Source organism: Mugil cephalus, chromosome 3, assembly GCF_022458985.1.
Source record: "Mugil cephalus isolate CIBA_MC_2020 chromosome 3, CIBA_Mcephalus_1.1, whole genome shotgun sequence".
Classification (NCBI taxonomy): domain Eukaryota; kingdom Metazoa; phylum Chordata; class Actinopteri; order Mugiliformes; family Mugilidae; genus Mugil; species Mugil cephalus.
In genome coordinates this window covers 23,817,430-23,845,340 of record NC_061772.1, presented here as the reverse complement: position 1 = coordinate 23,845,340, position 27,911 = coordinate 23,817,430, and the positions used below count along the sequence as shown (strand labels likewise).

The window sequence follows — 27,911 nt, the reverse complement described above, 5'->3', positions numbered from 1 at the left end:
TCTGCACATGAATGAGACGTGTGTTGTGCTGTACCGAGTCCTTGAAATCCTCCTCCCGGAGCTCACCCACTCTGCACCTGCAGCCTCACCCTTTCTTGTCCTCTGCTTTGTGCCGACACATTAAAAAACGCACATAGATTTATTTATTTTTTAATAATTAAATCCAAACACACTACTGCTTTTTCGCTTTATATCAAGTTTATTATTATTATTATTTTAGTGAATCCAACAAAAGTGTGTGTCTGCATTCCACACTGAAACAATGGTGGGAAGTGACTACTGTGCAGCTGCTCAAGAGCTTTACTGATAATTTCATTACACTAGTTCATATTTCAACATCTCAGAAGCACAAATTGTGCCTTCTACTCCATTTGTAAACACGTCATAGCATAGATATTTGTAAGGATCATTCTGAAGAATCATGACTTAGCACCGAGTTCACGTTGAGGTTGATATTAATTTCAACGTCTCTACATAAAATGAGGTTAGTTTTGTGTGACTTTCAAATTTCCAAGTAAATAGGAAACGGTTCTCTGCCCAGAAATATTTGACCCACATTTTTTTTTTCTCCCATCTATGTCAAACCTTGAAAGGGATAACATATAACACAAACATGGTGTGCGGTGACGTCATGTCTTCTCCTGTGGACGTTTCCGTAAAGAGAAGAGTTGCTCAACAACATTCCTGAAATACTCTCAAGCTGTGAGTGATCACTGTCCAAACGGATCCCGCCCATCACAAACACGCAGCGAATGAGCTCACAACAAACTTCTGAAACGAGACTCGGAAAATAAAAAGACTTCTCGTTCTCCCCGTGAATGTTATCATAAGAACTCCTTTTTAAAAATTGTTTATTTAATCCAGTAACTCATTTGAAGGAGCAATAACAGTAAAGTACGACAATAAAAGTCACAGATTCATCTCTCAAGTCAAAGTATTCTGGTAAATATTTTTGATTTATTCAAAAGAAACTCTCGCAAGTAATATGTGCTAAACCTGACAGTTTATTAGGTACACTAATGAAAACAAGTGGATTTTAATTAGACAGTCTTGCACTAAATCTTAAGTTCATGCTTGTGTTATTGTATCGACCTGTTGACTCAACTGTGTTTTCATTTTGGAGGCTGTGGTTTGTAGTATTATTGAATTGCATTCAGTTGTATCAGAAACACCTTTGCGTTTAATTGAACAGTCAAACAGCAGCAAAAACTACATCTTCCAACATGAACACACAGTTGAATCACCACCTTTCAGACGCTGTTTCGAGATAAACAGAACATTATAAGAGGCATGAAGGGAGATTTAGTGGAGGATTGTTAGATTAGAATCCATTCGTTAAAGTGGAGGCATGAAATCGCATGGAAGAGCAACATCATCGTCTGTGTCGTTCAAAGCAGGTCACCCGAACGTCCAGAGCACCACAGCTTCAGACAACACGTGGGACTTGTGTTTTTTGCCAAGTTTATTTGTTGAGAAGACGTTAAGAACAAATTGATTCGATATCTGTTGCACAATTCCAGATAAAAACTTGTTGCTGTGGCAGATTCTTCATGTGGATGACAAACAGAGCAACGACCTGCGGCTGAGTTGGCAGAACTGATATGTACGTTCTGACACAGCTGTGTAGTCAAGACAGGCAGTCTGTGATTACAACAATGAACAAAGACGTGAGTCATACTCAATCACACATTGTCTCCTTTACAGAGTAAAATAAAGAGTCATTGCTCTCTGACTCCACACACACACACACACACTTGTCAGTACCAAACAGCAGAAAACACAATGGAAGAAAAATCTTAACACTGAAATTATTACACTTGTCTAAAAACAAGCCTGTGCAGCATGAAGGCAGGAACAGTTAAATACTGTACAACGTACTGTCAGAACAAAACGAGTGCTACGACTGGTCCGAACAGTAGCAGGCTAGTGTGTGGTTATCTTAACGTGTGCGCGTGGCTGTTGATAACAGGCTTGATGTGCTGTTGACTCAGCAGCCACGACGATAAGCTAAGGCTGAATTACAGTGTTCGAATCAAAGACACTTCATCTTATGTACACGGTCACACTGGAGTGCAGAGACAAACATAATCATTTACAAATTACAATGATAATCTCACCACACACATAAATAGTTTGAGTTTACATGTTAAAAAGTAGTACAAAAATCTTTTAAAGGGTAAGTGACAGTTTATAAAAACACAAAACATGACCAGGTTTTAGTCTCTCAGAGGTAAATTTATCCTAAAATGTTTGAACAGAAGAAAACTTCTAAAAACAAGGAGAAAATACAATATCACTGCATCATTCAGAAGAACCTTAACTGAATCACGACTGCAAATGCTGATATAAATATGAATCTTATTGGATCAGAGCCCTTAGTCGACACTTTATTATTTAATAATATTTGCTGTTTTCTGATCTGCACTGATCCAAACAGGTAAAAATATATTATTCAGCCTTATTTTTTTAGTCTTATATCATCTTACAATGCTTTAAAGATGTTGATATATTGATTAGACTGTATGTTACCCATCTCATCTGCATGTATGAATGTCACTTTACTCTAGTAGTATTTAGTTAATGTAAACTGATTTTTGGCAACTTCAGAAGAAGCTTTAAACACACATCATTGTTTTTGCATAGTTGCTTATTTACACATCAGGAAAATACAGAGTGAGTTGAGCATCTATTTGAAGTAGGACTATTGTCCAAATGTTGGGATTTAAGTGGAACATTCACTCTAATTTTAGCTCCATTTTCGTCTCCATTGAATTTATTTATGTAGCGCCAATAACAATACAAATTCTCTCAAGACGCTTTACGAAAACCAGCCTGCAAACTCCAGAGCGAGCCTGAGGGCGACAGTGGCAAGGAAAAACTCCCTTTTAACAAGAAGATCTGCTCCATATAAGCAGAACCCAGCTCATATGGAGGAACCCATCTGCTAAAGACCAGCTGTTGATCCAACAAATTTACACTTAGGTCCCATTTAAACAAATAAACATTTGTTAATGTTGGTTACTACATCTAGCTTTTGTAAAACATTAAAGTTTTACTGTAACGCCTTTAGTCCCTTACAACGTAAGTGAATGACACAGTGTGCGTATTGTATTCTTAACTGTAGCTGGAGTACAGTAACTCACATTTACAATGATGTTGTCGTCATATACCGTCTACAACTGTGCTTCTTTAATGCACATACCTCATCAAATGGAAATGAATGCACTCACTGTGCTGGAAGCGTAAAGCGTCTCTGCTTCAGAGCCTTTTCTAAAGGGACGGGGGGTGACACTGACCGCGTCCTGTCAGGGGTGGTCCAGGACATGCGCTCTGATCACATTAGCTACGTGTTAGTCCTGCTGAAATATACAGTATGTATATGTGACACAGCAAGTGGCTTCATCAGTCAACAATGTCACAGGCAGAAAGCTCAAGTCTTGATAGGAAATGTTTGCTTGTTGTCTTCTTCTAAGCTCTCCTTAATGTTTCTCATGATCCCTAAGTTTTGAGTATCTGCTCTCAGAATCGGTTCCATCGTATCTTATCAGCTGACATGCAGTTCCCCACGCTCCGTCCACTTGAAGCTTTCAGTCTCTGCGGCTTTGAGTTGGTCAGACGATGAGGGAATCTCGGCTGAGAAGAGTGCTCTGGTAAGGAGAAAACAGTGTCAAAGTGTGTATCTTGCAGCGGAGTCAAAACCGTAAAAAAAAAAAAAAGACAATGGACATTAGCCAAACTAGGTTATTAAGGTGAAGTGGGACCTGGGACTAAATGCTTTTCAACGTTATTTGATAATGTGATTTTTAAAGGTTTGTTTGTTGCATCGAGCTGTCTGAGGCCAGAAAACAAAATTATTTTGTGCAGAAAGTCTTTAATGTTGAATACCATTTTGACCCAGGATTGTCAGTGAGGAATCAACCAGTTATGATTGTTATAGGAAATGGTTGGATACATAACATAATATTCTACCTAGTTTTCATTCTGGTAGCATCTGAATCTGACCTGTCAAAGGTACAACAACAACACTTAATGTGTGCCTACAACCCTTTAAACAAGTCTTCCTCATAAGGGGAAGATTTCATTTTGATAAGTTTCACTTCCTGTATTTAGTCATCAAACCAAATCACATGATAACTTACAATAATTCAGTTAATTCACATCAAGTTCAGGGGCCAAAATGTCCTAAAAATAATGCTTAAGAGCAAAGAAATATATGTACAGCAACACTTGATGCATGAGTTCACCTTGTTTGTCAGTTACACCTTGTTTGTTAATAAAAGCAGTAGCAATTTATGTTTTGCTTGTGCTCTCAGGTAAGTCGCTCTCTCAGGAAGCTGCCAATATAACATCATTTTTGTTATAAACAACACAAAAACTTTTGCCACTACAGTTTTTTAAACCATGAGAAATATCTGCGCCTGATAGTATGTACTTCCTCCAATTTAATTCCTGGTTTTAATAATCAAGATCCAGGTTTTTAGTTTGACAGTTCCCTCCCTGTATGAATTCCTTAAGTAGAAACACTCTTTAGACTTCCTCGAAATAAGGGAAAATAACATGGCTTACATTGCTCTGTAGTCAGGGTCGGGTTTACATTTTTCTAATACACATTATAGTCTCACACCTAACAACTTACAACCCCGCCAACAAATCAGCAGCTTATAAATTCCTCACCACTTTTCGGGACTTGTCTCTGGGATCCTCTCTGCGACCAGGGAGGGAGTGGACCGGCGGTGGAGAGATGCTGGGACTGTGAGTGGGCCGCTCCCAGCGAGAGTTTGCCGGGAGCGTCCGTGGAGACGCTCTGCTTCGCTCTGGCTCTGAGTAGGGAGGCAGCGACTCTGCATCCAGTCTGTTACTAGGTGAGCGGCTGCAGTGCCGACTAGATTCCCCGCTGCTCTTTTTCGAGCTGCCTTTTGAAGGCGTGTCTGAATCTTCCTCACCCCGGGTCCCATTCTTCCCCTGGCTAACCCCTCGCAACTTAGCCTTACGGTCCAGCAGACTGTTCAGAAACGTAGCATCGTAGTCCTTTTCTTGTGAAGAGGTTGATGGTGGACCTACTCTGGGAGGGGGAGGGACATTGCGGTCCTTGTCCCCGGTGCCACTCTTCTTATTGGGTGAAGAAAGTGGGCTTATGTTATGTCCGTTTTTCTTGTTCCGTGCACGATAATCTTCATGGTCACTGTTGTCACCAAACTCATTTTCATTACCGTGATAATGCTGTGGCGGACCGTTGCGGTAAGAAGGATATCGACCGTAGTCCTGTAGCTCCATCTCATAATCTCCTCGTTCTTCTTCCCTTCTTTCTGCTCCTCTGCCTTGTCTCTGATTGTAAGACACAGCAAACTCTTCCAGCTCATCCAGGGAGCCGGTCCGTCCTGCAGTCTGGTACGTCTTTCTCTGCAGATGTTCTGAGCGAGGGTTCCACCTGAAAAACACAAGTATTGTGTATGTTCAGATGTGTGTGTACAGATTCAGTTTGTGCATTCAGAAATCTTGTACCTTTTGGTGTTGTCCTCCTCACTGTGATTGGGTTGCTGTTGATTCCGGATATGTCTGCGCGACTGAGAGCTGGAGGATGGTGGGTCATCGCTGTACCGTCGCGCAGGAAGTGACTCTTCCTGGCAGCGGCGGGCCTCTGAGTCTGGGTCGTCACAGTAACGACGGGGTGATGGGTGGTCATCACGGTAACGCTGTGGCTCTGGGCTGCGGTTGTCACGGTAGCGCTGCGGTTCCGGCTGGGCGTCATGATCCGGAATGGCCGGCAGCGCTTTCTTCTGAACGTTTCGGTAAGTTTGGCGGAAGCCAGTTTCTCCCTCGTGAAGGGAGCTCAGCTCAGACAGGCTACAGGCTAGATAGATTAAAGTAAAAATAATGAATCTATGGAATGATTGCTGAAAGTATTATATAAAAATATTCAGCTGAATAGAAAAGTCCCCATGGAAGGCAAGGCAGATGAAGTCAGTCAAGGTTTGCAAGAAGTGCCAGAGAGGGAGTAGTAGTAGTAAAACATATTCATTCAAGTAAGTAGGCATGCACATCTTCTGCCATATCATCTCTGAACTAAAAGAACTGGATTAATTAAATAGAAAGCTTGAGCACAGAGACGTACCAAGACCAGCCCAAGAGAGTGAAAAGCCCAAAAGACACTACCAACACTGTATAGATTATCAGCATGCTTCAGCAGTAGAATAAGCCACTGAGTGGGTCAATGAAGCTTACACTGGTGGCTGATGGACCTGGAAGGGTTGAAGTGAGCCAGTTGTTTCTCTACATACTGTAGCACCCTGAGAGAATCCTGATCCTGAGGCGTAGGCACGCGGTAGGGAACCCCTACAGCATGCATCGGCACTGGAGATACACACTTGACTCATCAGCATGGGGAAGTGTGTGTGTTAACTTGTTTGAGGACTGGACTGGACTTTTTTGCATGTTTTCCATTCCACTATATTTCACTATAATAATAATAATCACAATAATCAAGCTCATATTACAGCTCAGAGTGAAATCTCACCTGCTGTGAGTAGGCTGCCATCTGAGGGTGGGGCAGAAGACATATTCTCCACCAGGGATGGAGGGGCAATGGGGACCATGGATGGGACACCAGTGACAAAGTATGGAGGGTAGGCAGGCGTCTGAGGGGTGGAGGTGCCCGTCTTTATACCTTTTCCTGCCTCGTAAACTTAAAAAGAAAAGCAACACGCGATCACATCCGGGCTGTCCACCTCACCCTTCACATCTCCGAGTGCGTTCATACTCACGGTGCCTGGGGCAGCAGCATGTGTCGGGGCAGCACCAGCAGCTGACGTAGCAGCAGCAGGAGTGAGGACAACACTGACACCAACAAATCCCAACCAACAGCAGGAATAACACACTGCCAAGTGCCACCGCCACCACAAACACCCACTCTGAAAGGACACACAACACAAAATCTCCATGTAAATAAAAAGGCTTATCAGTTTGTATATTAGTATATTTGCTTTTGATAGTATTTCACTCATGCATTACGAGTCACTATAGGACAGTTAAACAGTTAAAAAAAATGCATCAAACTCAACACTACTTATAGTACTCACTGTTCTTACGTCCATTAATATCTGGTGCATACATTTCTCAGAATGGAAGGTGACTGCCAACATTTAGATAAGTTTCCCTGAAATGCTTAAAACGCATTGTATAATTGTCGTACTATTGAGTATCTTGGTCCCATAAATCCGTGCTGAATGGAAATGAACTAAAACTAACTAACTAAAAGTTAGAAAAATGTGAACAAAGGAAGTGCTAGTGAAGGATTAGTTAACTGATGATGAGTGACTTTATTACTGTGTTGGGAGTATCATTGGTGTCAACCGCAATGTTAACTATTCTTCATCAGCATTTATTGTGCATGTGGTGCTACAACTTAAGTGAAAGAAATAAACCTGTGAAAGGCTGGCATATTCAGTAAATTGGTGCAGTAACCAGAGAGGACAATAAAGACAATCAATAACTCCAACTTCTACTTTCTGTAGAAACAGGATGTTGGGTCGGACAGCAAAGTAAAATAAAGAGACTGGTGAGAGGCACGGTTGTTGTTCCTGTGATTTTTTAAATTTAAAATTATGCATCCCACAGATACTTGAGATACTTCAGTTTGGGATCTAGTGAATTTGGAGGCCAGGTCAACGCCTTGTGCTGTTCTTCATATTTTTTTGAGTTGTTCCTAAACCGTGCTGCCTGCTGCCATCAAGCCGCGTCATTGTCATGGGGTGGGGGAGCCTGGTCTGGTCTAGGTAGGTGGTACGTGTTAAGTAACATCCATATGAATGAATGTGAGGTCCAAACGTTTCCCGGAAGAACATTGCATTGTCACAGAATGGTCAATGTTAGTTACTTCTCCCGTCAGTGGTATTAATGTTGTGGCTGATCGGTGTATGTTGCACAAAACACCTAATTTTACACATTTGACTGGAGCACTGCGGTGCTGAAGTGGAGAACACAGTCAGTAGGCACAGATAAACGACATGTATCTGTGTGTGGGGACAAACCAAAGGAAAAGGAAGAAGAGGGCAGATAAGGAAATCTTTAACAATGTGAAACCGTGGACCACATTCTCTCTTATACACACACACAGACACACAAACACCGCAAACAAATATGCACACAGGAAACGTGGGTCTTGCTACAGGAAGGAAAGGGACAGTTAATGCCAGTCTGTAAGATACTGTACTGAAGATGTGTGTGCTCCAGCAAAATAGCTTCTAATGTGATCTCATTTGCAATGACTGTGACTCCTCTACACACAGACACACACTAACACACATATTCCTGAGTACTGTGGGAGTCAGGGGACAACAACACAACACCAGAGATAAGCTTGCGGTGGCTATTGAGGCTGAATGAATTATACCAAGTCATTTTGGGAGTTACTCCTACACAATCCATACATTTATTTAGCGCTCTGTGATAATTAAATCGGCATTAAACGAATCTGATGTGGCGTAAACAAAGCTCCCCTCCCTCTTCACTGCTGCCTTTTTATTGGTTAGAGTCTAAATGGTGCGGAATGACACGTCAACCGCAACCATAAATAACCATAATGACCGTAATAGCTGTTTTCCAGCACAGCTCATCTTAGTGGGAGCAAAGGCCAGCTCATTATTTGGTGGGTGTGGATCAGTCTGTCGGGTTAAAAACGTCTCTGAACTCAACTCTTTCAAAACCCACTTATAACTGACTCACAAACACCTGTCGTGTTATTGACTCATGCGAGAGGAGGAGAGGTTAGACATTATGACAGCCATCAGAATAGGAACCATTACACATGGTGTAAGGAGTCTGTTTGACTTTTGAGCTTCCTATCTCATAATTTGAGTAGTGAGTAGGGTTAGTGTGAACTGAAGAAAGCAGGTGAGGGGGATAAATATGCTATGCCCCTACCTGGCATAATCTTCAAATCAAAATCTGGCAGGAGATCTTCAGGCACACCTGAGAAACCTGGAGAAAGACAGAGCACAGGTGACAAGAGGACAGGAGAGGCAATGGAAATGTTGTAAATTGGAATGATCGAATCGAAGAAAGTTATTTGATGTAGTAGCATGCATTAAAGCAGAGTTGAGACAAATACAGAAGAGAAAGAACAAGAAAAAGATAGATGTATAGATTCGGAGTTGGCAGGTGAACAGATGCATGCGTCAGAGCACAATCTGGACTTCATCCAGAAAGTCTCCACATGATAGCGACTGACAAGGAGACTGATGATCTGATTTCTGACGTTAAAGGGGGATCTGTCTGGCGAGAAGATCCTCGTGAAGAGACCGCGATCAATAAGCAGGAGCTGTGAGTAATGTTACATGCAGAGATGAAAATATCACAGGTGATAATATTTCTCCCAAACAGAGCCTGCAAACAGGTTGCGGATAAACAGAGGAACATCTGACAGCTGACACTCACATGATTTTAAAGCTACTTTTTTTATCCTTATTTCTTTGATGTAAATATGCTTTACACATATCGCAAATGTCTTTATTAAATATCTTTAACCACTATAAATGAATTGTCCAACTGCTTTGACCCGTACGCTAAAGATGGTCACAATGGGTTAAGTTTATTATCTATATTTATTGATAAGAAAGAGATGTTTTGTAGGTGTGATGGAGACAAATAATTTAGTTTTTGAATATTTTAAACATGGCACATCATGTTCAATATAAAATGTGTAAAATTATTTTTTATTTATTTTAATTTTAGCTCATATAATTTCAGTGGTCAGTGGGTTGATATATTACATCTTCACTTAAATCAATAATATAAAAAGAAAATCTCAACATGAGAAATAACCCCAGCATGTAAAAACAATTCACACACATCCTGTAAACTGACATTCCTGTCATGCCAGTGTTATGGCTTTCTTCTTTAAGGAGGACTGCAGATGTCTGAATGAAACATAACATGGTAGATAAGAGGCAGTTTGTCACAAGCTGGAACAATAATGTGAATGAATGAGTTCGGTTGGGCACGTAGTTTCATGTGAGCGGACAGGCGCTTTGTGAGAAGTGAAAAGGTGTGTAGATGAGTCTAGTGTGAAGAGATACTGGAGCTTTGCTGTTGATTACCGCTTAAAGGAGAAAAGAGTGCTCAGCATTAAAAAGGAGGGCTGGAAAAACAGAGCACAAGCTGAACTATCTTGGGCTGACTCTAGCTGACAGTGCACATACCTTACTTAGTATCTTTCTGGAAGGCTAAACATGTTCTTTGCTAGATTTCAGAACAGAAAAGAAACTTATTAGGTTGATTGAGAAGCAGCTCAATAACCGTGTGCATAGAAACAACCTGCTGAAAGTTGCTTTACTTGTTTTTGCACATTTAATATAATGCACAAAAGCAAACAAAACACAGATGTCTGTGTTCATCTGTTGGTTTGTCTACTGTCTGTCCTCTGCCAAAGCATTTGAAGGCAGCTCAACTGTGGAATTTCTGCTCTCGTTTAAATTCGCCTGGAGGCTGGAGATTCACCGAGATTTACTTTCAGATATGTTAGGATTCCTCGTTTCACCCTATTATGTGGCCGTCCCAGATGATAGTGTACACTGTACATTGCTTTGGAAATGAAACCACTGATGAACTTACTTGAACGCCGTATTTCATTGAACCGCAAAATCTCTCTCTGCTAGCTCAAAGCTCAGCTACAAAACTTTTCTTAACACTTGCGTTAATTGTAAGACTACTTAAAAGCTAAACATTATTAGTAATAAAAAAAGAAATGCAAGTTAAACTTCTTCTCACACCTCATATAAGACACCTCACAAGATCAGTTGATGGTTTACAATAGAATGGATAAAGTATTTTTGGAAAACTGGTCCATTAATGTATACACATGCATGAAACTGACTGAAGAACACTTTGCAAATGCCAAATGACTTTCCCTCTATTCATTTGAACATGTTATGTCATATGCAAATAGTTTGTTGGAAAACAATGCAACGAGAAAAGGCCGGCTGTAGGAATGCAGGACACTCTCTCTCAGCCAGTGAGCTCTCAAAGCTCTACATCACTTGAGTGTCTCGCATCACATCACCCTCCACCTATTGTATCACTGTGCCCCGACGTCCACTCCTCCACATCATTAAATCTTCCCTGTCTTATTCTCTGTGAAGCCATTCGCCAAAAAGACAAAAGACCCCCTGAGCCATTTGCCGTGGCCCCAACTGTTGTTATGGAAACACATCAAGTGCCTCACATGCCACGTTAGCACCAAGACCAGGAAGTACAGCGTTTTGGCACCACGGTGGATTAGAGACTCATGGGAGGTTTAATACTGTAAACGGTAACTCATGTAACAAGGAGCATGTCATTGTAACATATTTTCATACCAAGACTGCAATCAACCCTTAACAGAATTTACTCAGGTGTCTGCAAACTGTAAAAGCTGCTCTGTAAAAGAACCTGTATGTGCATTTGACAGTGTGTGTTTTTGTACATACACATAAGTCTCTGAGTGCCAGCCAAACAAAAGTTCAGCCTGAGATGTTTCAGGACACCAGGAGCCACACAGCCTCTCAGCAGTTTCTATGGTAACGTTTGTAATTCAACACACACAGACTGTCACTGTAACACAAAACATTATAGGTTCATTTACATGAGTGTCACCCACACTTATGTAGCTATAAATGGTATTTTAGTGTTAATGTCAAAAGACTCCAACAAGTGATACATGTTATTCTGCAGTAATTGCGTTTTAAATTCTTTTTGGTTCACAGTAACATACAGTAGGAGTGAATGCAGTTGTCATGGATGCAGATCGGTGAAGACTGTCAAAGAAGTGCCAGGCTTGATATAAATGAGCTCATTAATGAGCCTGTATTGTGCTGTAGTGGTGATTAGGTCAGGTTCTAACGGTTATGTAATAGTAGCCTGAATTTTTGATTTTAGTAAGCAGTGTTTGTTTTGTGTAAGATCTGCCTCCAGTCCTGATCTCTCCTACCCAGACACAGACTCAGTACAGCCCAAAACAACCCTGCATGCAATTACTTAGACCTCTAACCAATCATAGCAATAAATCATGAATCCTGCTTCTCAACAAATGCCTTGAGTGTTTGTTAACTGTTTGTTTTTAACGCTACTTTGCTGTCAATATGTTTTACAAAAGATGTGATTTGAATCTTTGCATAATGAATTCCACATGAGTGACTTCAGGCTAACATTACCAAAATAAGGATGAGAGACACAAAGGTGTGTCGGTGGATGTGGAGTTTGTTATGGAATAGTGTAGCAAACACCCCTAGAAACACTAACTCAACTGTACATTGTTTCAGTTGGTCTACCAGAGAGAGAGTGTGACTCTCTTAAACTTAACAGAAAATGATTAAATCCTTCACTATACAGACATTAAGAAAGCAGTGGCAGCTTACCAAGGACCAGCAGCTCTACCGAGGCTTCATTCTGTCCCTCTAGATCATCAGATATAACAACTTTGCAGATATATACTCCACTGTCTCCCCACTGGACCTCTCCCATACGCAAGTCAGCTTCTGCAAAAGACAAAAAAGGGGATTAAAAAATTGTGGAACAAAATCTTTTAACCTCTAACTGTTTCAGACTGATGGGAATGAGAACTGTACAAATCACACTGATGCTATAATCACAAGCAATCAAGTTGTGACTTGATTGCTAGACTGCAGGGATATACTTCCTTCCGGTCACTAAATTTCGTTCAAGAATGAAAACATGAAATTGTAGCCAAACACACACAACTTGTCCTTCCTTGTTTTTTTTTTAAATTTTACTGGCTCTATACACATTCACACATGTTGAGACATAATGCCTGGCTTAAAGTCGGAATTCCAATTCCTCACAGCGCTATTAGACAGGGCTGCAGTGAGCATGTTACTGTGTTGGCATTGCTTAGGGGCTACATAAAGCTTTGCAAACACATTTCCTGTTGTACATCTACTACATCTCTTGTCCATCTTAGTTTTTTTTTTTTTTTTTTTTTAATCCGTGCCTCTTCCTCTTCGTACATAGTAAACATTTTAACCAGTCGACAGCCAACTACCCAGAGCATTATCACCAAAGGGCAACGCGCTGTTAGCTTGTTGGACAACCTGGTGTTGCTGGTCCATGTTGTTGGAATACCTAGCTTTCAAGATAACATTATGAAGACACACTGCTTCCAGCCCAATTGTTTCATACCAAACTCAGTAAAAGCAAAGTAGCCAAAATGGTGAAAAGTTGGTCAATAATGTTCACCTACTTTTGGCCACATAGTATATTTGTGTGAGCTCAGGATAATGAATGAAATCACATTCACCTCGTCATAATTTGTCAACATGTAAGCAAGTTGGCACGAAAGAGACTTTTGGACGGCTGACTCCATTGTAAGGGGGTCAGACGTATAAATACAGCAACCAGGAAATGGGCTGTGTAGTCCACTTCCTTTTTCCTGTTAGCCAAGGAAAGGGGAGGAGAGACGGGCTGTGATCAGTTAGCAGAGTGCTGCCATCATTTATCCAGCATACATTTGCATACTATTTTTATTTTAAAGTTGATTATTTTATTTTAAAGCTACCTTGTAACACCATTTTTTCTGTTAGTTTTCTCCATGTTCTGTACTGTAGTGACTGAGTTAGCTATTTGATTAACAGAACACCCCCTGCTCAGCGCACGCTGGGACTGACTCCAAACCCTGCGTGAACCTGAATAGGATTACATGGGTATGGATGACTGGGCGTCTCCAAAGGAAACAAGGTCAAAGCTTTCCCCTTTTTGTCCATTTACGACATTACTTCTCTGACTTGTTTCAAGACAGAAGGTGGTGTGGGACAGAAAGATTAAGAAGAAAATAAAGATTCAAAGAAAGCCTTACACTCACGGGAAGCGAGTGTGTGGATGGTGGGATGTGGAGAGATCCAGAGAGGAAAAATAAAAGCAGCACAGTGAAGTACATCACACGAAATGAGTGAGGGGTCAGGATGAATGAGAGGACAGCATGAAAACCCATTTCTTTTGTCTGCTGTTCTGGCTGGTGAAGAGAAGTTTGATTCTTTAGCCAGAGTTAGAGCTCCATAAATCTGAGGCCAGCAAACAAGACTACCCCTGTGTATTCAGCGAGCACGCACATGAATGCGTGCACATCAGTGTCCTTTAGATGATTGCTGAATGGTATGATGGTAATACAGGGGCAGGGGGTGGCAAAAACACATAAGAGGTTTGATTTTAGCAATGAAACCAGTTTGATAAGTGGTAACATCTGACTCTGACTTAACTTGACATTTGATCAGAAATATGTGGGAAGGGTGGGTCAAACGCTCAGATTTGTAGCTTTCGCAAAACTTGCCAGGCTTGGCAACAGATGAAACAATAACAGAAGCTTTGTCAATATGTTATAAAAGACCCTGAAAATCTGCAGTTTCTTCCTGCAGCAAGTACATTTGACACACTTGTTTTCATAGAGCTAATATTCGATACACTTTCATGTGCTAATTTTATGTGTCGTTATTTTTGCTTTATGTTCTACTTTTGTACAAACACATTGGGATACAATGGATACTAAAAAAGTTATCCTGTATCGCTGGCTCTCTTGTATTGTATTTGGCTTCAGTACTTCCAGCACAACTTGCTGACTGCAACTAAATCCGGATTCTCAAAGTGTGGGTGTGTGAGATGACAAATATACTGTGTATGCGCACCTAGCTTGTGGCCTCTTACGTCACTGATTTTTGAAAATATGCTCAACTAGCTGAAATCAGGGAAACTGTGGTGAGATGTCTCAAGCCAAAGTTGGTGATAAGGGAGGAGATGAACCAAGAGATAGTGAGGAATTGGAGGCAACAGAGGAGAGAAATATAACAGATCAGTCAACCCAGTAGGGACACAGAAGGGGATGCGTGGCCAAAAACTTTTTGGAACTGCTGAACTAAATCATCATCCAAGTTGGTGAGCTCTGTTTCCACCTGGATGCATATATGTTATGTGATTTCAAAAAGTCTAAAGAATCAAAATAACAGAGCCAGGGGTGCAAGTGATGCTACTGATGCCTTACTATTGATGATGGAGATGTCTCTGTTCTTGTAGTACTCGGACAGCGTGACCGAGGACCCTGAGATGGAGGCCACAGTTCGCACAGTCCGGCTGTTGTCAGAACAGTCGAGGTAATTCGCCGTCATCCCCGTCTCATAGCCTCCACTGACTCCTCCGGTTCCACTCGTCAGCCCACCTCCTCCCAGGCTTCCGCTCAGGCTGTCGGAGAAGCTGAACGAGTCCCTTGTGCGGTCGCGGCAGTACGACTTGTAGACCCACTGCACCACAGCGGTCTGGGTGGACACGCTGGTGTACTGACACGGCAGAACCACCGACTGAAACAGCACCGCATACCTCTTCTCGTCTCTCACAAACACCTGAACACCTGAGCAAGACGTAGGGAAGACACCTGTGGGAGGAGACAATGAAGGACTGTGAAAGAAGGAAAGGTTAAAGAAGCACAAAAAGACAACAGCGTGTCACACTTTGATTCAGATACTGAGACAAGGTTCAAAGAGACACTTGTTTATGCGTGCCTGGTTCGAAAATATCTGACATATCACATGCGTTCATTGCAAATTAGATTGTGAGTGAAATCATTCCACATAGCCAGAATTTTACAATAATCCACGGATGTTTTTAATATCAGTTTCAATTGGGACAAAGTGAATCACTGTGCACGTTTGTCACATATGCACGACTGACTTAAGGCAGTTTGAGCTGCCTCTGCTTCGTGAAATCTGACTCTGAGCTGAATAGAGCAGGCGGTTGTTTTGGAGCTTCTGAAGCTGCAGGACTCTGGGTCACATGAAGACCAGGAGCTTGAGCTCAGCAGTCCAAGAACAACACAACACTGGAGAGATGACCATGTGAAAAAAACATGCACACACCCAGAAACATCTGTACACGCTGCTGCGTGTCCATATTTGTCAAGCCAAGTGGTGGGAGACATTATCGAACTGGACCAGCGAACAAGGGAGAAGGGTTGAAATGAGTGGGGTGTGTTTCACATAATCAAGGCCAGACCTCTCGGCTGAGTTTGCTTTCTTTCTGATTCTGAGAATGAATCTAACCTGATTTTAATCCAAAAAAAACTTACCATGCAATTATTTCACTTCAAAATTGAACCTTGATACATAGAGATTGTAACAGATCATCCCCACTCGATTCTCAGTACAGTCAACAGTGACAGAGAAAAAAGAAGAAGGCATCAACAGAAATGGTTAATCTCACACCGACTTGCAGAAGGCTTTGCAAAATAGAAGCTGCACGACAGATGCCAATAACTTTAGGGGGCTCAGTCTGCCATGTGGTGTTGCACTTGCTTAATGTCTGGCTGTGCAAAGCTACTGACTTTCAAGTTTTAGGTCGTAGCAAGTCAACTGATCAAACAACAGTCTTTAATTAAAAATAAATTAATTCATTAACTGATTAACTGATTAACATCAGACAGTCCGAGTGTTGCATACAGTTAAAAACACAAACAAAAAATGCTGCAAAATCTCAATAATTTAGGTCATTTTGTGGTTTAATTTTTTTATTTTTAATCTAATTTTCTGAGGCCAGTTTGACTTTAGAGACAAAGTCTGAAGTTCGGGTAAAAAAAAAAAAGGAAAAAAAATCATAGTTTCATGTAAAGCTGACCAACTTCTGAGGGGTGGAACTAAAAACTAGAAAAAAAAAAAGCCACTGGGAGGGCTGGTCGGTCATCCAGGGATCACAGACTGTGGGGCAATCTTTGGATTTATTAGTTTTCAGAGGAATCCACCTCCAGAGGAGAAAATGAAAGCAAGAGGAGGGGAAAGGATAGTCTGTGTTTTGAATACTAGTATGAGGAGTATGTTTTGTTGTTTTCATTGAAATGTGCATTCATAGAATAATATTAATTAAAAAAAACTGTTACTACAGCTGCTACATTGTTTTACATAAAGACAATCTCTTATATTACTGTAAACAACTCATAATGGATTTCACAACGTTACTCTAAACTTACACTAATCAGCTACTTTATTATAGAATTTGATCCATATCAGCAGATTTGTAAGCTGCACCAATATTATGCATTTCTTTAAAGATATATCGCGAATGTTCAGACCATGCAGTCTTTCTGTCAATCTTCTTCACGTTTAAATTGTTGTGCATTCAGAAATCAATGCTCTCCTGTGTACTTCGGTTGTAATAGGAGCTTATTTGAGTTACTGTGGCCTTTTTAATTAACTCAAACCAGTCTGGATCCTCTGACCTCTGATACTGAGATGCTGCTTACAGGATATTTTCTCTGTAAACCCTAGGATGGTTGTGCCTTAAAATCTCATCTGAAATACTCAGCACCAACAACCATGCCATGCTTTCTCAATCTGATGCTCAGATTAGATATGTTTACGTGACTAAAAGCACTGACATTTGGCTGATTAGATACAGTAAGGATCAGCTGAACAGACGTACCTAATAAAGTGGCCGGCTGCAATACATCACATTTACCTTATTTTGTACACTATTAGCAATCATATGCATTCTGATATATCTGAAGTACATTACACAAATTGATTTGTATACAAGTTAAAGTGTTGTTGAAGTATTTTATTTTACTAGATAATACTTTTATTTTTATTTCATTTCACCTTTCTTTTTTACCTGTGTTTTTTAAGAGTGTTTCTTTATACATCTAAACTACTGTGACCAAGTAATTTCCCTTGTAAATCATCAAGTCTAATACAAGGCTTTCTTATTTGATTAGTTTAATAGTTTGACGTTATTTGTGTACTTTTTTGTGTGTGTGTACATTGTGGTAAACTGTAATTTCACTGAGGGACCTTGTTAAATATTTCCTCCTAATCCACAACCCCCCTAAAACTTCAGGTCGGATCTTTCACACATGACTAAATCCAGACTGGAGCCCAGCTAGCACACCAGACCATTAAACCGAGTTACACGTTCACTGACAATTTAAAAAAAGGTATAATCATTAAAGCAAGGTGAAATGTTTGAATCTAATCGCTTAATTTGGTTCACAGGTAAAGTTACTGACACAGCAGAAAACGTTACCGTTATTTCTCTAAACTCCAACGGGGGCTTAACAACCTGTTACACCACTTGACACACTCGGTTTATCTTCTCTTACCTGCCAAACAAACGACGAAAATCCACCACTTCGGCGCGAGAATCATTGTAGAACTCCTACAGATGAGTTTCGTAAACTTTTTCCGGTGAGCGTCGTCTCCTTTTGTCCCCCGTCTCATCCCTGGACGGTGTCTCGGGCTCCTGTGGACGGTTAACGGTTAACTCCTAACGGGATGGCAGAGGCCAGCGGCGGCACCGACGTCAAGCTTATCAAAATAAAGCACACAACTTCCGCCGAGTGCTTTTTTTTAAAAAAAATATAAAAATAAAATCTCAGATGAAGACAACAATGAATGGGAAAATATTGCGAATGAAGTCTGCTGATGTAAAATAAAACCTAAAATAACTAAAATAAAATACGAAATTTCTGAGATAAAAAAAAATAAATAAATTAGCTTCTTGACAAAAACAAAAGGGAATCTCAAACACGAAAACTACATGATCCGCACACATCATTCACCTTCTCTGTCACCATAGCAGTTTTTTTTTTCCATTTCAGTATATACGTTATTTTTTTTCAAGAGGAAGATCTGTTAACTTATATCTATAACTTTATATCTCAACAAATGTGTCGAATCTTGTCTACGAGTCTTTTTCCATAATAGTGATTATGTGCTTTTTTAGTTCAGTTACTACTTTATTTTTTTATTTTAATCCACAATATTTTATTTCTATTTTAATCCACAATACCCCATAATGGGAACCTGACAATGAGTTGGCCATTGCCAATACTTAATTTTCAAGTTGAAAAATTTAGTGGTTGCTTTTGCCATTAGTGGTCACATCGATTGCCGATCTTATCTAAGGAAAGAAGAAATCTTAGTTTTATTTTGAAGTCTATTTGTCCCTATACTCGTTGTTCGGTGTGTAACTTTACACAGAAGGATGTGAGGCGCCGACACGCACCAAGCAGTGCGTCCAAAGGCAACACAAAGTGTTGATGGAGAAAGGAGGGAGGATGAAGTCTAAATCATGTTAAAGAAAAAAAAGTTTAAAACACGAAAAAAGCCCTCGGTCAAAAACATATAAGACATAAGATATCCACACTATAACTTTAACTGGGCATTATAATCATCTGCGAACGGAGTTGTTTCAGAGGTTTGTGTTGCCATCTAGTGTTCAAGATTCAGACTTTGCTTTGAGCAGTTTATTTCAGCATTGTTTCAAAGTCATAGTTCATGCATCTCCAAGACAGAAAACCCAAAACATTTAGACAAATCCCAATCAGAAACTTATTGCTTGACACAATAGTAGCATCTTTAAAATTCAATATTCTATGTAATAATTAAACATAACAAATATTATTTAGGTTTGACGTTCCTAAATGTGTGTTTAAACAATTGCCCAACAATTAGCGGAAGCTCTAATAATTCTAATATTGAGGTAAAAAAAAAGAAAAAAGAACACAAAGCATTCAAGCCCAGTTTCTACAGAAAAATATACAGTAACTTCACACAAAAATAATTTGAGTACATGTTTAGTGTGAATGTAGCTTTGTAAAAAATAAAATAGAAATAAAAAAATCAGAGGCTTTGTTGAATTTCAAGCCAAAATACTTAATCTAATCTAAGATAATCTGTGTACTACAAACCTCGTGTCCACACATTTGATAACATCCTGCGCAAGGTGTTTCGTCAAGGTGTTCGATGAGTCACTTTAAAATGTCATCCAACCAGACTGAACAGGTGCAGTTATTTTCACGCACATTTCAACAGGTTAAGCAGCACTCACAAACAAAAACATACTGTCTTTTGTGTATCACTCAAAAAGGGTTAAAGATTCAAAAGCATGTAACCGTTTTGATCGCAGTCCATTAATATATCTCAGTAAAAAAAAAAAAAGTATATACATTAAGAAAAACAGACATACAGAGACAATAGTTACACTTTTCTTATTCAGCACAAATTTGAATCCAATAATCTGTATACTATTTAAAATTATGAGGACAAATAATTAAACCTGGGTTGTTGGAAGTGTGGCTTTTTAAATTTGTTAGAATGGATATATATATATATATATATATATATATAGAACCAACAAAGGAGACAAATATTTTACTTTAAAATGTAAAACCTGTGTTTCTGGGATCTGTGAAATGTTTGTCCAGTACAATGTAAGCTGGATGTAATGCTTGAACAAATCTTTCCAGACAGTGTTTGTACTAACACATGGAGGTTTCGACTGTTGACTCCACCCACCTACTACCTACGAAACACAGATCACATGGCCTTCGTGGGCACCATTTTGGTTTGCCTGCCCATCCCACACTAATCCTCCTCCATGTCTCATCTCAGTCACACCTATAGGATTTCAACTATCAGAAATGTTCCACTTAAAATATAACAGGGCACGATCCTTATTTTTGTTAAAAAGCCAATTGAGCCAATTAGGTATCAGCTAGATACACTATAAAATAAAGTCAACTAAATGTGATTGAGGCTGGGGGCCTTATTTATCGTAGTCTCTCCTTGGTGGCTTATTATTCGGCACTGGTGGCCTGTTGCGGTCAAGACTGTTGTGGGGCTCATCGTAGCGGTCGTCGTCAGCATACCGTGGATCTCTGCGGTCATCGTAGCGCCGGTCGTCGTAGTCGCTGCGCCGGTCGTTGTAGTCGCTGCGCCGGTCGTCGAAGTCGCTGCGCCGGTCGTCGTAGTCGCTGCGGCGGGCGGTGTAGTCGCTGCGGCGGTCGTCGTAGTCGCTGCGCCGGTCGTTGTAGTCGCTGCGCCGGTCGTTGTAGTCGCTGCGCCGGTCGTCGTAGTCGCTGCGTCGGTCGTCGTAGTCGCTGCGCCGGTCGTCGTAGTCCTGGGGACGATCATAAACGCGCTCACCGCGTTCGTCATAGCGGTCCCGTCCTTCAGCAGGCCTGTTAGAGTCGTCATTGCTCCGAGGTTTCTCCTGCTTTTCAGGATTTGACTCTTGGTCGTGGTACTCATCCTCAACGTTGCTGGAAAGTGGACACGCACCAGTCAGACATTTGGGGTGGAAAAAAAAGTCCAACTAACTGTGAATAAATTTGGTTAAATAAATCTGGCTGCTGCCGTGTCTGTTTTCAAATCACAAATTGTCAATTGGGTGCTGCCTGTGTGAAAAACACAAAAATGCTAGTTCTGATCAAGCTCCACTTGACAAAAAAAAAAAACAAAAACAAAAAAACATGATGTACGAACACAAAAATAGAAAAAGCTATTTGATTTAATGGTGCAAATAGGCCAACGCTGACAAGTGACATCCAGTGGATATTAATTCTGCTTTTTCATCATCAGTTAATGTGTGTGTGATGTTTGTCTGCATTTATGAGGAAGAAAAACATTACCCCATAGCGTATTCCTCCTCTTTGTTCTTCTTTCGGCAGCAGCAGCAATAGATGACAATGATGAGTATGATCAGCACAGCGACAGCTCCACCAATAATTCCCGCGGTGGAGCCAATGTTCATGGACGCTGCAGGGTTGAGAGTCGGGCGAAATGAAGGACAGAAATGAAGAATAGAACGTGGTAAAAATGCACTTAGTGAGGGCAAATAAAAAGGCGTTCTCAGGAAGTTTCTCTTACGTGGCATGACCTTCAGGGTGATGTTGCAGAAATCGGAACGAATCTTATTTTCTGAGACGCATTTGAAGTATCCCGATGTGTCTTTGGAGATATTATATAGAGACATTACGCCTCCCTCTGAAACACAAAAATCGTTTACATATACTCTATAGCTTTGCAATCAATTTTTTTTTCTTGTTTCAGACAACAAATACCACACTACTGCTACTGGTTTTAGAAATCTTTGTGGATATTATAAAAATATGTTTTCTCAGTAGTTTCCGACACCTTTATTGTACGTTGTGATGATGCACTGGTGTTATGCATAAAAGCGCACTACCAATTTACAATTTACACACACATGCATGCATTTTTTCATGCATTATTAGACAACATTTTCTACTGGTTGAGAGACGTACTTCACTAAATTGACTTAATGAACTATTTTATTGTCACGGTGAGTGAATATTGTAGAATAATTCCACACTAGCAATACAGGTTTGCAGGCCCCAGAAAAATGATGGTGCAGAACTTTTACTTTGCAAATTTCACAAACATTTTTCAGAAAACCAATACAGGGCTCTTAAATTTTGAACTAGGAGTTAGATTTATTTATTTATTTTTTAGCACGGTGAGGGTGCAGAAAAATTCTTTGCAACTGCATGATTTGCATGCATTTGTGAAAGGTGTGATCACTGTGTGGCCATTTCACCTGGCAACGAGAAATACTATTTCCTGATTGGCTGATAGGTCACTGATTTAAGGTGCAGACTGCCGTCGCCTCTTCCGGCCATATATTACTAATCTCTTTTATATACAGTTCATGTTACTAATGTGCAGCTTTTTTATTTTTATCGCTACTCAGCCTGAAAAATGTCATGTGGCGTGTGAACTTAATGAAATGCGTGTCTCACAACTGGAGAGCCCTGCATAAAAAGTAGTGCAACTTGAAAGGGACCAGTTTGAATATAACATAGTGCTGCATCTGAGTTGTGCCCCTAAATCTCCATAACTTCTTCTAATCAAATATATTTTAGTGAAGGGATAAATCTAGGTTATCTTTCAGTCAGCACTTCTCTCATTCAGCGCCACGCTAGCAGAGAGCTGTCATTCAAAGCCTCTTGCAAACAGTAGGCCCCGCCCCTATTGCTGCTGAGCCAATCACGAGGCCACATTTTACAGGATGACTATTCAGTCCCCAGGCGAAAACCAGACACACACTGTAGAAGAGAAGCTAAACAGTGCAGCTCACTCCCATCAGTCAACCTGGTCCAAACTGTTTTGGTGATTAACTGTCTACATTTAGCTATGTTCAAAGGTAAAGGTATGTATGTTTGTGGCAGTTGCACAGCCACCCTACTGTTACATGTTAGAAATTTGAACATCTATTATTTGAATACCTCAATATTGAATGGAAAAATCATAATAATGATGTATATTTATACATAGCACTAGGCCAAGTTTTTGAAAGTGATAGTGTGGCTGAAAATTGATCCGGAAGGGGCCAAGTTTCCGACTTGATCAGAAGCAGAGGTGTATGTCGCTGGTACTTACTTGGAGGATTTCTCGGGTCTAGAGGCCGAGGGGTGCCCTGTGCATCTTTACTAGTCCATGTATAAGTGGGTGGAGGGGAACCTTCCTCAGACTTGCAGGTCAGGTTGATGTTCTGGCCATATTCTGCCTTGCCCTGGATCTTGCAAATGGGTGTAGACGGAGCAACTACAAAAAAAAAAAAAAGAAAAAATTAGGAAAAAAAAAAAAGGAAAAAAAAGAAAAAGAAAGTTTTTTTCCCCCCTGTAATTTGGCAGTAAAGCAATTAACCACAAATCAAGTTTGCTTCATGACACTAGTAACAAAACATAATTTTGATACTGAACAATTAATTAAAAGACAAGGTCGAGGTGAAAGCCAGGAACACTCAAAAGCAAAAGGTTTCTTTTAAAAACAAATGAAATGTTACCTAGAACCACCAAACGTGTCGAATCAAACGGCTCGCCCTCATCGTCACCAGGGATGTTGACACGACACTCAAAATTCTCATTGTCTACCAGTGTGATGGAGGAAATCCTCAAGTTTGCCTTTCCAGTGTTGAGATCAAAGTCCAGTGACAGTCGACCTTCATACTCATTTTTGATGTCAGTGATGTTATTGGGATAATAGTAGGTTAAGATCTGGGTCTAGAAGAATGGTAAAACAAGAGGACATGCTCACTTCTTATTGTTCTTTGACATGTATAGATAGATAGATAGATAGATAGATAGATAGATAGATAGATAGATAGATACAGACCCTTTCATCAGATATATCATTCACAGCATATGCAGACCATGTGATGATGATTAGGGGTATTGGTCTGACTGTGGAGCTAAAGGTGCAAGGCAGCATGACGTTATCACCCCTGGCATACTCATACTGGGTTTGAGGGATTTTCACAGTGAGTGCGCCCACGCCCGACAGTCCTGTGATTGATTTAAGAACAATCATATTGATCATTACCATTCATAAATTAAACATAAAAACAGAGAACCTCGCCCCAGAGCACACAAGTATCTTCGAGTGTTTTAAAAGCCAAACATCAAACATCGACCATTCACAGGCTTTACTTCCCCACATGAATAAATCAGTCACGGTTTCAGTTCTCTATGAGACGGAATCTTTTTTTTTTTATTATTATTTATTCCAACGAGAGGGTTAGGTCACGTTTGGTTCTTGCGATGAATTCTTTATCGATAGCAATTAATAATAATAATAACAATAATGTGTTTGAATTTTAGAATACATTTGAATCTTTCGATCTAAAGGAAATAAAATCCGTTCTGTAATATTGTGTATGTAGCAAAACAACTTCGAGAGCTCCCATGGTTAATGAAATTTCTTTTTTTTTGCTTAAAAAAAATCGAACCAATGAGAAGGTTCACCTACAAACATTCTTCTCGGCCTGTACCTTTCAAAAGTTGTTCCTCTCCGTAAGTAAACAGGTGTGGCAGTTCGGTATGGCGCACACGAAAGAAGCAAATGTTCTTTTGTTTTTTCTTGTAGGAATACTCACCTAGATACAGCTGAATTAAGATAAAAATTCTCCTCTCCATGGAAAATGCCTTCATTTTAATGAACTTATCTCCACTGGCTCCTTTGTTCTTGCTCGTTTATTCTACAACAAAATGGGGATGAGAAGCCGCTCGGAAAAACACTTGCTCCGAAACCCTAGACAGAAAGACTGATAACTGACTGTGAAGCAGGCCTCCGGATGATTGAGCGAGCTGCCAGCCAATCACCGCGCCCTCTGCCGTCCAGGTAACATTTTTGTCCCGCCCACCCGACGCGTCCCGACTCGTTTCATCCAACGTCTGTTTTTTTTTTCTCTTTGCAGAAAAATCTTGGAATATAGCGCATTTTCTCAGAAGTTGTTGACAACATGATCACACAACGTTCATTTTTCACTACAGATTCAGAGTCAAAGGTGTCAGAGTTGGACATGTCCACCTTGACCTGCTCTGTAGCTACTTAACATTGTCAATTACCCACATAAGTGACAAAAACACGTCTTTCTTTCTTTTTTCCTAATTATTTATTCTCTTGTATGAAACACCTTTGTATTCGATGAAAGAAAAAGACGAGAGGCGCTGAAAGACTGACGAAGTCAAACTCTTGACAGAGTGCAGTGAAAAGGTGTTGTGTGCTGTTGGAATAGGAGCAGCTCGTCTTTTTCCTGTTCGACCGGTTTGACAGGGACTTATCACTTAGAGCCATAAACAATCACACACGCACTACAAAGGCTTAGAGTCTCAGGAAGTCAACAGGAAGCTGCTCCAGCAGTCCTGTACACAAATTTACCACAATTTAATGCAAACCATGTTGAAATTTAAAAATGACCACTCGTATAATAAATATCCAAGTATATAATGTCATCATTTGTTGAGTTATGTCAGTTTCTAATAATTTTATCTTTTTTCACCAAATTTGAAGAGATTACCTCAGATATTGCATTCACAAAAAAAAAAAAAAAAAAAAAAAGCAGTCTAGATGGCAAACCTGGAAACACAATGTCTCTGCTCAGCTGTCACAGAGACACAGAAAAGAAACCCAGCAATTGGTGTTATTCGGTGTGGTAAAAGTAGAAAGCCATCTTTCAGTGCAGGAATAACAATGCTTTAATAATCATCTGAAAAGGGAAAAATGTCAAGGTTTGAATGGTCACTGCAGAATGCTGGTGAGTGTTTTTCTGATTTCTGAGCAAAAGGCATGTGTCATATTAGGATCTGGGACAATGCTTAATGCTTGGTGCTCATTTAATTAGGTTTTAGGTATGTGGTCACACTCATAAATCTATTACTTGAAGATGAGACATGCACAAATTATATATATACATACATATATATATATATATATATATATATATATATATATATATATATATATATATATATATATATATATATTTATATATTATTATTATTATTTTTTTTTTGTATATTTGTCTAAAACTAGGCAACTATAACCACTGGCAACCAAAAGAACCAAAAGAAAACTTCCTCATTTGCAAAACTCTAGACCAAATAATTTAAAGTCACAATATTCTTCATGTTCCATATAAAACCTTGTTGACAACAAGTGCTCAGATAGAACAAGGAATACAGCATAAAACTGAAACAGATGTGCCCTTGAGACCAAAGTAGGTGTGTTTTAAGTTGTTAAGGTACAAGAGTAGTAATGGCAGGCAGGTGCAGTACAGATCCATTTGGTTGCGTTAAGTGATGAACCAGTAACCTTATGGTCCCAAATAAGTACCTTTTTTAGGGCACAACTGTTAATTGCAGCTTTAAAGTTCTCCAGCTACAACTAAAGAACAACTATAGCCAAACAAAAATGTTTCCATTGAGAGATTTGTCATTTTTTATTTTTCAACTCTGAACATTTTAAGGAGATCATTCTTAGGTACTCTGTACATGTTAATTGTAAGATCAGACAAAACTCTCATATGCCCACTGGGTCAGGCCAATACTTTCAATTTCCTAACTGCATTAAACAATAGTGGATAATGGATATTTCACACATTTCTCACATCCTACCAAACCAGTCACAATTAAGATGAAGAATTTATCAACCATGTTGTTGTTAAAAATGTGGTATGATGTGGGAAGACTAAGCATCTTAGCAATGCTAGAGACTTGGGGAGGAACGGTATTTTAACATGAAGACTGTCATGTCCTTCCTCTTCTGCTGCAGTTTTACCACCTGAACACCTGCATCAAAAAACAAACCAAAAAAAAAACAAAAAAAAAAACAGCTCCTGGGTTGGGAGTCAGTGATGCTGAGCAGACAAGTACAAACAAATACAGATTCACACAGCAGGTGTAGTTCGCTTGAACACACTGATGAAATAGAGTAGATAAAAGATCTATTAAAACACCTCAGCTACTTTATGTAGGCGGGTGGGCGGGACAAAAATGTTACCTGGACGGCAGAGGGCGCGGTGATTGGCTGGCAGCTCGCTCAATCATCCGGAGGCCTGCTTCACAGTCAGTTATCAGTCTTTCTGTCTAGGGTTTCGGAGCAAGTGTTTTTCCGAGCGGCTTCTCATCCCCATTTTGTTGTAGTCACTGGCTGACTGTTAAGATTAAACGCCCCTGCCTTAATCTAAGCACAGCCATGGTTAGCAGCCTGTAAAGGTTTCATCCTTTCACCCACCGTTTTTAGTGTCAGTTTTCTCGCGACTCCTGTGAAGTCTGCCGCCTCAGTAGTCAGTCGAGTTCTTGCAGACGCAGCAGCATGTTTGTGCAGTTTTACTTAAGGTTCAGTATGGCATTTCAGGCAGGTGACAGCGGTGAAACATAATTGAGCTCTGTGTTTCCGCCGTGAAATGAGCCACTTAGCGTCTGGTCATGGTGGAATCGCTTGCTTGATATTTAAATGACATTTTCGTTGGAGTAACCATTTCCTTGTGGAACGATCCATTTCCTTTCATAAACCAAGAGTCATTTTTCTAAAGGCTGTTTTTCCAGCCATGCAGAACTCTGTGTGAACCTCATACCTCTCATCTCCAGGTTTATTTTCCTGTCTGTCAACTCATCCCCTTTTTTTCTCTGCTTCCCATAGCTTAACCAGCCTAATCTCTTGTCCGGCTTGCTTTCTTCTGTCACTCCCACATAAAGACTTCAGAGCCCTCAACACATTTCATTTGCCATCTCATACCATTAAAGTACTCAAAATTGCCAGGCAATTTTGGGCGACCGCAGAGAGAGATGTGGATAAGAGGTGTTCTTT

The 27,911-nt window shown here is 40.2% G+C and overlaps 2 protein-coding genes across 5 annotated transcripts; both read right to left on the bottom strand.

Annotated features, from left to right (window-relative positions):
• Positions 1-929: 929 nt before the first annotated feature.
• Positions 930-18,510, bottom strand: LOC125005945 (immunoglobulin-like domain-containing receptor 2). Of its 4 annotated transcripts, XM_047581614.1 has the most exons (11): positions 18,119-18,510; positions 15,020-15,406; positions 12,390-12,509; positions 8,920-8,976; positions 6,762-6,908; positions 6,515-6,682; positions 6,223-6,351; positions 5,503-5,851; positions 4,675-5,428; positions 3,970-4,002; positions 930-3,647 (listed from the first exon to the last, which is right to left on the bottom strand). In XM_047581614.1, exons 1-10 carry the CDS (start codon positions 18,234-18,236, stop codon positions 3,970-3,972), a joined length of 2,262 nt encoding a protein of 753 aa, XP_047437570.1. In that variant the 5' UTR covers positions 18,237-18,510; the 3' UTR covers positions 930-3,647. The 4 variants fall into 4 exon arrangements, with proteins under 4 accessions (XP_047437570.1, XP_047437569.1, XP_047437572.1 ...); XM_047581613.1 differs by lacking the exon at positions 3,970-4,002 and having other exon boundaries at positions 18,119-18,506; XM_047581616.1 differs by lacking the exons at positions 3,970-4,002; positions 6,223-6,351 and having other exon boundaries at positions 18,119-18,507.
• A 739-nt stretch (positions 18,511-19,249) lies between these two features.
• LOC125004912 (cell surface A33 antigen-like) lies at positions 19,250-24,897 on the bottom strand. Its single transcript, XM_047579740.1, has 7 exons — positions 24,697-24,897; positions 23,937-24,106; positions 23,608-23,824; positions 23,202-23,366; positions 21,669-21,785; positions 21,431-21,557; positions 19,250-21,061 (listed from the first exon to the last, which is right to left on the bottom strand). The coding sequence occupies exons 1-7, from the start codon at positions 24,749-24,751 to the stop codon at positions 20,566-20,568; spliced, it is 1,347 nt and encodes a 448-aa protein (XP_047435696.1). The 5' UTR covers positions 24,752-24,897; the 3' UTR covers positions 19,250-20,565.
• Positions 24,898-27,911: the final 3,014 nt, after the last annotated feature.